At 54.4% G+C, this 9,730-nt stretch overlaps 1 protein-coding gene across 1 annotated transcript; it reads right to left on the reverse strand.

Annotated features, from left to right (window-relative positions):
* Positions 1-2,938: 2,938 nt before the first annotated feature.
* LOC135406725 (acrosin-like) lies at positions 2,939-5,996 on the reverse strand. Its single transcript, XM_064641132.1, has 5 exons — positions 5,432-5,996; positions 4,907-5,113; positions 4,309-4,568; positions 3,881-4,026; positions 2,939-3,413 (listed from the first exon to the last, which is right to left on the reverse strand). Exons 1-5 carry the CDS (start codon positions 5,500-5,502, stop codon positions 3,138-3,140), a joined length of 960 nt encoding a protein of 319 aa, XP_064497202.1. The 5' UTR covers positions 5,503-5,996; the 3' UTR covers positions 2,939-3,137.
* Between the last annotated feature and the right edge of the window lie 3,734 nt (positions 5,997-9,730).

A 9,730-nucleotide genomic window follows, 5' to 3' on the forward strand; every position in this document is an offset into this window, starting at 1 on the left:
CTGTAGGTGTTGTGTGATTGCACTTAGGATGATCTGCTCCATGACCTTGCCAGGTACTGAGGTCAGGCTGACAGGCCTGTAGTTTCCTGAGTCCTCCTTACAGCCCTTTTTGTGGATTGGTGTGACATTCACCAACTTCCAATCATCTCGGACCTCCCCAGTGACCCAGGACTGTTGGTAGATGATGGTGGGTGGCTTGGTGAGCTCTTCTGCCAGCTCCCTCATCATCCTTGGGCAGATCCCATCTGATCCCATACACCTGTGGGGGTCCGTGTGGCTCAGCAGGTCACTAGCTGTTTCCTCCTGGATTACAGGGGGGCTATTCAGCTTCTTATCTCTTTCTACAAGCTCCAGAAGCCAGCTGTCCTCAGGACAACCTGTCTTACTGTTGAAAACTGAGGTAAAGAAGGTGTTAAATACTTCAGCCTTTTCCTCATCTTTGATAACTATGTTCCCCCCATGTCCAATAAAGCATGGAGGTTTTCCTTGCCCCTCCTTTTGCTACTGGTGTATCTGTAGAAAGACTTCTTGTTATCCTTAACAGAAGTGGCAAGATTGAGTTCAAATTGTGCCTTTGTCTTTATAATTTTCTTTCTCCATGACCTAATTACATTCCTAAACTCTTCATGAGTAGCCAGCCCTTTTTTCTATAATTGGTAAGCTCCCTTTTTTACCCTAATTTCCTTCAAATCTCCCTGTTTAGCCAGGCTGGCCATCTTCCCGACCGGCTTGCCTTTTGGCAGACTGGGACAGCTTGCTCCTGTGCTTTCAAGACTTCCTTCTTGAAGAATGTCCATCCCTCCTGGACCCCTTTGTTTTCAAGGGTTTTTTTCCCAGGGTACGCTCTGAACTAAGTCTTCTGAATAGGCCAAAATCTGCCCTCCGGAAGTCCAGCACAGAGGTTTTATTGATGGCCCTCCTTGCATCCCTGTGTCAGAGCCACAGAACGGTCTGGCTTGGGAAGGACCTTAAAGATCCTTTAGGTCCAAGCCCCAGCCATGCGCAGGGACACCTTCCACCACATCAGGTTGCTCAGAGCCCCTTCCAGCCTGGCCTTGAACAGTTCCAGGGATGGGGCATGCACAGCCTCTCTGGGCAAGCTGTGCCAGTACTCTGCCAACGATAAAAGCTTTTACTCGTCATCGGAAACTGGTCCAGAATTTGTGGCAACAACAACAAAAAGCCACGCACTGGGTTTTTAAAACCACTTTCTGACACTGTTTCCATCTGCCTTGCTTGAGTCAAGAAAATCAACTAATTGTTTTAGTTTTGCGAAGAGCTGTCGGAATTTTTTCCGACTACCCATTAATGGGTAGCGCTCACCAACAATGAAAGGGCACTCCCTCCCCCCGTTTTTTTCCCAGGGTGGCCGAGGCGGGGAGGAGTGGTGTCGCACACAGAAGGGCACGGGAGCGGGGAGGGCTTTTTAAAACCGGCCCGAGCTGCACATCTGGGCCTTTTCTTTATGTGTCTTCCTGCTCGTCACCCACGGACCTGGCAGCCACCTCTTTTTTCTCCTGTTTAACCCTCGAGAAGGAGCTTTCCCTGCCTGGCACCCCTATCGGGGTTGGCCCCAGGTCCTTGCCGGCCATTGCTCGCACCACTGGGATAAGCCCTGGTAGAGCCCCCGCCGCCGGCCGTTTCGGAGCGAGGTACCTGCCCCCGCCCGCGCCCTGCGCCGGTGCCACATATCCGAGCATCTCCCTGCGACGGCTGCCTGGCCCCACCGCCCGCCGCTGCGGACAGCTGTTTCCTGAGCTGGGGAGCACGGAGCTGCTGCTGAGGACCGTGCCCGTAGCCCCGGGACTGGCGGGAAGCCCCCTAAATTGTTGGCCCCCCGGCTGCCATCACTCACGTGGCCGTGAGCGACTGCGGAGCCGCCGGGAACAGCCGGTGGATGGCCCCTGACCGTCACGGGAGAGCCACGGCGATCGCCAACTCGCCAGAGCCTGCTAATGCCTTTCTGCTACCTGCCAGTGAGCCACCGTACCCCTCGCATCCCGAAAAGTGCGAGCAGCCCCTGCTTGGGGTGGCTTCTGGTAAAGCGGAGAGGGGAAGTAGGGCTTTGTTTCGCAAGTTTTGGTTACGGTATTGTTCCTTGTTCTGTTTTTTTTGCATACATATGTATGTTAATAAAGAGCTGCTGCTGTCCTTTTCCAAACCTTTTTGCCTGAAGCCTCTTAATTACAAAGTCATAATAACTTAGAGGGAGGAGTTTGGGTTTTTTTCTTAGCCTGCCATCCCTAGCAAACATTTTTGTCTTGTTAACCTAAACAACTAGCAAATGTTTCTAGTCTCTAGGCTCTAGGCCTAAGGTTTTTTAGGTGGTGTTTTTACAACCTAACTATGAACACCTCTAATTAAACATTCTTTTCCTTTAAGGGAAGAAACTGGAGCCCCTTCAGGGTTAAGCCTGCTTATTTAGTTGCTTCCATTTGACTGCTGAACAGCTTCCCCCTTTTTCCCCAGGTACAGCAGACCCTGGCTGTTGGACTGTCATTTCAATTACAGCCAATAAGCTGCCCTCCTTGATGACCAAGGAGAGTTCTCTGAGCTCTCCTTTGATGAAGTTAAAGGAAGACCAAGGAGCTGGAAGGTTCCTGCCCAGACATCCTGAGTCCAGTTTCCAGTTCCCTGGTGTGCTGTACACACACCCACACACAGAGGCATCCCACCGGTCAGCAGCCTAAGACACTGTGCATTTCCAGCTGCCGGCCCCAAGACCTGTAAGGCCCTAGAACCTGTGTTCCCTTCTTCCACTGCACCCTTGGCCTCCTCTCTGAGCAGGCACGGTTCCAGCCCTTTGAAGGGACCTTTTCCCTTTGCTCCCTTTTGTGCCCTTTCCCTTTGCCTGCCTGTGCAGCCTCATTTTGCAGGTGTCAGCCCAGGGAGGCCTGGCCTCAAGGGCACAGGAGGCTGAGTGGGACTGCCAACATGGTTAATGGTGAAAACAGGCAACTTTATTTCAACAACAACAACTAAGTCCACATCAGCATTTGTGTGCATGCAGAGGAGGAGCGTGGGCAGGACAGAGCAGGCCTTTGGTACTGAGGCTGCCTTTGGATCAGCAGGCATTGTCCCAGAAGGACATGGTTATGGCTCACTACAGTCTGTGCCACAGCCTGTCCACCTGCTGCTCAAGCTGGTTTTGCCTTTAGGAACTTCAAGAGCTCCTGCAGCAGATCAAAGAATTGCAGCAGCTTCGTACGTGGAAATGGACAGGATTTCACTGGCGCTGGAATAGCTGAGCTCTGGCCAATGTGTTTCATGATCCAGCTGTGGTAGTACTGAGTGGAGACAAAAACTGTAGGCCTTTTGGGTCTGGCACAGCCTACTGCCCAGCTGGTCAGACCAACTTCCCAGAAGATGTCAGCTTTGCTATCTTTGCAGATGAGAGGCCCTCCGCTGTCACCCTGCAGCAAAGCAGAGAGGATTAAGGGAGTGGGTGGCCCCTGTCAGCACATAGGGCTGGCTCCTTTGCTCTCCCAACCCCTGGCAGAGCTGGATTCCTGGCAGGGAAAGGCTCTGCTCAGGTGCTGAGGCCTCCAGAACCATGGCTGGGAGCAGGTTACAGGTCTGTAAGGTAGGGCTCTCTGTCCTCTATGCTCAGTGATCCTGGAAGTGCGGAAAGCGGATGTTCCAGGGTTGGCATCTGGACCTCTGCACTGCCAAGAGCACTAGGCAGGCTCTCTGGGAAGAGTGCCAGGCAGCTGGGACAAGGGGGGAACTGGGCAAGGACCCATGGAAGGAGAAGGGGAGGGAAGCCCCAGTAGTGGTGGGGCCTCGGGGCTGGGAGGGCAGCTGGCCAGGCAAAGCACACGCGGAACTGTGTTTGGGCAGTGCTGACAGGGGGGCTGAATGACTCGTAGCACGCTCCTACCTGGCAGGTGTTCATGCCACCCTCTGGTTGCCCAGCACACACATTGTCATCTTGGATCCTCCCTCCATACCAGTCGCTGCTGTTGCAGAGCTGGGTGTCGATGAGGAGCACCTTGGCCTCCTTCAGGACACTTGCTTGTGCTACAGCTGTGAGCAGAGAAAGGAATGAGTTCCCAGCAGCTCCTTGTCCATTCCCCTGACCTGTCTGGGGGTGAAGCCCTTCCCTGGGGCTTGGCTCTGTCTCTGGAGAGGCATTGGAGTGCTGTGTCACTGCTGTATGGCTTCGGGAAGTAGGCTCGTCCCATCTCTCCAGAGGCATACATCCCGCAGCCCAACCCTGGTTTTGGCCTCTGCTGTCAGGAAGCCCCACTCATCTCTCCCCACTGTACCAAGCTTGCCCTCAGGGCACAGGTCCTTTTGGGAACTTACTTTTAGCCTCAGTGGCACCCCAGCCAGCAACATAGCAGTTCAGAGCTGACACTTTCACTGCAGGACCAGGTAGACAAGCGAGCTGAACGGAGGGGTTGCACTCAAAGGGCTTCGTCAATTCCACCAGGGCAATGTCATGACGCATAAAGCCATCGTATTGCTCGTGTATCTTCACCTGCTTAATCCGGCGTATTTGTACCTCAGGCCCCGAGTCAGCAGTTGTTGTGAGCCCGGCCAGCACGCCCCACTTGCTGAGGGGACTGGAAGGCAGACAGAGAGAGGGCTGAGAGGGAGCAGAGCCATGTGCTGTGGCAGCCCACCAGTTCCCTGCCTTCTGTTGCCCAAGGCAGAGAGGAAAGCAAAGTTACAGGGGGGGTGACCGCACTCGCATGGCTTAGGCTCCAGAAATGCCAAGCTGGAGGCTACTAGGAAGCAGGGACACGAGCCCAGCCTTCTCCCTGAGTAGTCTCTCAGCTGGGCTCACAGTGCCCAGGCACTGGGCATGCTGCAAGGAAATGGGATGGGAGTAGCACGTGGTGTTGGGCACAGAGCACCGGCTTGGGTGTTGGGGATATCCCGTTTCCCTGGTCCTCCTTACTTTGTGCGGTTGATGAAGCAGTGGGCAGCTGAGAGGACCCACTGTGGTCTGATGATGGTCCCTCCACAGTTATGCCTAAAAAATTGTTTTGTCCGAAGACTCTGGATGCTGACTATCCCAGCCCAGGCCCCGGTTCCTGGCGGGACATTTACGCCACCCACGATGCGCGTCGTGCTGTAGGGCACAGGCCGGAGCCCGCAGACCTGTCTGTAAGCAGAAGCTCATTACTGTCCTGCTTGAGGGCTTGATGCTGCTCAGGCTGAAGGGCAGCCTGCTTCCCTCCCCACAGGGCACTGGTTGCACGGCCAGCAGGGCCAGGGGACCCCGTGGGGGCGTGTGTCTGTCTGCCCTGTGTCTGCTTCAGCCCCGTAGATGAGTTGTGCCAGCAGTCTGAGTGCAGGCAAGGGGCTGAGGCTCCCACCTGGGGTTTGGGAAGCTCTGGTGTAGCCATGGAGACAAGCAGGCACCCTCAGGGTAGCCCCTACAGCTTGCCCAGGCTCCCTCCCAGAACCTGGGGCCACTTACCCGCACGTGTTCGATGTGCCGTCTGCGGCCCCACACAGGGCCAGCAGGATGAGCAGGCGCAGCAAAATCATCGCTGCCTGCAACACAAGTCAGCTGCAAGGAGTGAGGGCCTGTCTCCTCCAGCACAGCTGCCAACAAGGTGCCTGCAGCACTCGAGTTGCCGGCAGTGCCCTCAGCCTGGGGCAGATGTCACAGAGGGGCTGGTTCCATGATCTTGGGCATGGTGGTGGCCTCTGGAGGCAGAGGAAGAGGGATAACGTAGAGTCATAGAATCATAGAAGCAGCTTGGGTTGGAAAAGACCTCCGAAATCATCAAGTTTGACCTCTGATCCCACACTGCTGTGGTTACCAGACCATGGCACTAAGTGCCACAGCCAGCCTCATCTGAAAAATCTCCAGGGACAAAGAATCCACCACTTTCCTAGGCAGCCCATTCCAATGCCTGATTACCCTCTCTGTAAAGAATTCCTTCCTAATATCCAACCTAAACTTCCTCTGGCAGAGCTTAAGACCGTGCCCTCTTGTCCTACTGCTGGTTGCCCGGGAGAAGAAACCAACCCCCACCTGGCTACAACCTCCTGTCAGGGAGTTGCAGAGAGTGAGGAGGTCTCTCCTGAGCCTCCTCGTCTCCAGGCTAAACAACCCCAGCTCCCTCAGCCTCTCCTCCTTGTGCTCAAGTCCCTTCACCAGCCTTGTTGCTCTTCTCTGGACCTGCTCCAGCCCCTCAATGTCCTTCCTGAACTGAGGGGCCCAGAACTGGACACAGCACTCCAGGGGTGGCCTCACCAGCACTGAGTACAGGGGAAGAATCACTTCCCTGGTCCTGTTGGCCACACTGTTCCTGATCCAGGCCAGGATCCATTGGCCTTCTTGGCCACCTGGGCACACTGCTGGCTCACGTTCAGCTTCCTATCAATCCAAACTCCCAGGTCCCTACCTGCCTGGCTGCTCTCCAGCCACTCTGTCCCCAGCCTGTAGCACTGCAGGGGGTTGTTGTGGCCAAAGTGCAGGACCCGGCACTTGGCCTTGTTGAACCTCATCCTGTTGGAATCAGCCCAACTCTCCAGCCTGTCCAGGTCCCTCTGCAGAGCCCTCCTGCCTTCCAGCAGATCAACACTCCCTCCTCAACTTGGTGTCATCTGCAAATATGCTATTGGTCCACTCAATCCCCTCATCTAAATCATCAATAAAGACATTAAACAGAACTGGGCTCAACACTGATCCCTGGGGGACACCACAAGTGACTGGATCCCAACTGGATGCAGCCCCGTTCCCCACCACTCTCTGGGCCCGGCCCTCCAGCCAGTTCCTAACCCAGCACAGGGTGCCCCTGTCCAAGCCATGGGCTGCAGCTTTTCCAGGAGTGTGCTGTGGGAGACGGTGTCAAAGGCTTCGCTGAAGTCCAGATAGACACATCCACAGCCTTCCCCTCATCCACCAGGGGAATCACCTGATCATAAAAGGAGATCAGGTTGGTCAGACAGGACCTGTCCTTCCTAAACCCGTGCTGGCTGGGTCTGATCCCTTGTCCATCCTGTAGGTGTTGTGTGATTGCACTTAGGATGATCTGCTCCATGACCTTGCCAGGTACTGAGGTCAGGCTGACAGGCCTGTAGTTTCCTGAGTCCTCCTTGCAGCCCTTTTTGTGGATTGGTGTGACATTCACCAACTTCCAATCATCTCGGACCTCCCCAGTGACCCAGGACTGTTGGTAGATGATGGTGGGTGGCTTGGTGAGCTCTTCTGCCAGCTCCCTCATCATCCTTGGGCAGATCCCATCTGATCCCATACACCTGTGGGGGTCCAAGTGGCTCAGCAGGTCGCTAGCTGTTTCCTCCTGGATTACAGGGGGGCTATTCAGCTTCTTATCTCTTTCTACAAGCTCCAGAAGCCAGCTGTCCTCAGGACAACCTGTCTTACTGTTGAAAACTGAGGTAAAGAAGGTGTTAAATACTTCAGCCTTTTCCTCATCTTTGATAACTATGTTCCCCCCATGTCCAGTAAAGCATGGAGGTTTTCCTTGCCCCTCCTTTTGCTACTGGTGTATCTGTAGAAAGACTTCTTGTTATCCTTAACAGAAGTGGCAAGATTGAGTTCAAATTGTGCCTTTGTCTTTATAATTTTCTTTCTCCATGACCTAATTACATTCCTAAACTCTTCATGAGTAGCCAGCCCTTTTTTCTATAATTGGTAAGCTCCCTTTTTTACCCTAATTTCCTTCAAATCTCCCTGTTTAGCCAGGCTGGCCATCTTCCCGACCGGCTTGCCTTTTGGCAGACTGGGACAGCTTGCTCCTGTGCTTTCAAGACTTCCTTCTTGAAGAATGTCCATCCCTCCTGGACCCCTTTGTTTTCAAGGGTTTTTTTCCCAGGGTACGCTCTGAACTAAGTCTTCTGAATAGGCCAAAATCTGCCCTCCGGAAGTCCAGCACAGAGGTTTTATTGATGGCCCTCCTTGCATCCCTGTGTCAGAGCCACAGAACGGTCTGGCTTGGGAAGGACCTTAAAGATCCTTTAGGTCCAAGCCCCACCCATGCGCAGGGACACCTTCCACCACATCAGGTTGCTCAGAGCCCCTTCCAGCCTGGCCTTGAACAGTTCCAGGGATGGGGCATGCACAGCCTCTCTGGGCAAGCTGTGCCAGTACTCTGCCAACGATAAAAGCTTTTACTCGTCATCGGAAACTGGTCCAAAATTTGTGGCAACAACAACAAAAAGCCACGCACTGGGTTTTTAAAACCACTTTCTGACACTGTTTCCATCTGCCTTGCTTGAGACAAGAAAATCAACTAATTGTTTTAGTTTTGCAAAGAGCTGTCGGAATTTTTTCCGACTACCCATTAATGGGTAGCGCTCACCAACAATGAAAGGGCACTCCCTCCCCCCGTTTTTTTCCCAGGGTGGCCGAGGCGGGGAGGAGTGGTGTCGCACACAGAAGGGCACGGGAGCGGGGAGGGCTTTTTAAAACCGGCCCGAGCTGCACATCTGGGCCTTTTCTTTATGTGTCTTCCTGCTCGTCACCCACGGACCTGGCAGCCACCTCTTTTTTCTCCTGTTTAACCCTCGAGAAGGAGCTTTCCCTGCCTGGCACCCCTATCGGGGTTGGCCCCAGGTCCTTGCCGGCCATTGCTCGCACCACTGGGATAAGCCCTGGTAGAGCCCCCGCCGCCGGCCGTTTCGGAGCGAGGTACCTGCCCCCGCCCGCGCCCTGCGCCGGTGCCACATATCCGAGCATCTCCCTGCGACGGCTGCCTGGCCCCACCGCCCGCCGCTGCGGACAGCTGTTTCCTGAGCTGGGGAGCACGGAGCTGCTGCTGAGGACCGTGCCCGTAGCCCCGGGACTGGCGGGAAGCCCCCTAAATTGTTGGCCCCCCGGCTGCCATCACTCACGTGGCCGTGAGCGACTGCGGAGCCGCCGGGAACAGCCGGTGGATGGCCCCTGACCGTCACGGGAGAGCCACGGCGATCGCCAACTCGCCAGAGCCTGCTAATGCCCTTCTGCTACCTGCTGTCCTTTTCCAAACCTTTTTGCCTGAAGCCTCTTAATTACAAAGTCATAATAACTTAGAGGGAGGAGTTTGGGTTTTTTTCTTAGCCTGCCATCCCTAGCAAACATTTTTGTCTTGTTAACCTAAACAACTAGCAAATGTTTCTAGTCTCTAGGCTCTAGGCCTAAGGTTTTTTAGGTGGTGTTTTTACAACCTAACTATGAACACCTCTAATTAAACATTCTTTTCCTTTAAGGGAAGAAACTGGAGCCCCTTCAGGGTTAAGCCTGCTTATTTAGTTGCTTCCATTTGACTGCTGAACAGCTTCCCCCTTTTTCCCCAGGTACAGCAGACCCTGGCTGTTGGACTGTCATTTCAATTACAGCCAATAAGCTGCCCTCCTTGATGACCAAGGAGAGTTCTCTGAGCTCTCCTTTGATGAAGTTAAAGGAAGACCAAGGAGCTGGAAGGTTCCTGCCCAGACATCCCCAGTCCAGTTTCCAGTTCCCTGGTGTGCTGTACACACATCCACACACAGAGGCATCCCACCGGTCAGCAGCCTAAGACACTGTGCATTTCCAGTTGCTGGCCCCAAGACCTGTAAGGCCCTAGAACCTGTGTTCCCTTCTTCCACTGCACCCTTGGCCTCCTCTCTGAGCAGGCACGGTTCCAGCCCTTTGAAGGGACCTTTTCCCTTTGCTCCCTTTTGTGCCCTTTCCCTTTGCCTGCCTGTGCAGCCTCATTTTGCAGGTGTCGGCCCAGGGAGGCCTGGCCTCGAGGGCACAGGAGACTGAGTGGGACTGCCAACATGG

The sequence above is a fragment of the Pseudopipra pipra genome, chromosome Z, assembly GCF_036250125.1.
Source record: "Pseudopipra pipra isolate bDixPip1 chromosome Z, bDixPip1.hap1, whole genome shotgun sequence".
Lineage (NCBI taxonomy): Eukaryota > Metazoa > Chordata > Aves > Passeriformes > Pipridae > Pseudopipra > Pseudopipra pipra.

Bases quoted from the DNA above. Each gene is read 5' to 3' on its own strand.
- LOC135406725 (XM_064641132.1), bottom strand. From the start codon at position 5,502: ATGATTTTGCTGCGCCTGCTCATCCTGCTGGCCCTGTGTGGGGCCGCA. The intron at 5,114-5,431 runs GTAAGTGGCCCC...TTCTGCTTACAG, and splicing joins GGCACATCGAACACGTGCGG to ACAGGTCTGCGGGCTCCGGC. The intron at 3,414-3,880 runs GTAGGAGCGTGC...GCTTTGCTGCAG, and splicing joins GTGGCATGAACACCTGCCAG to GGTGACAGCGGAGGGCCTCT.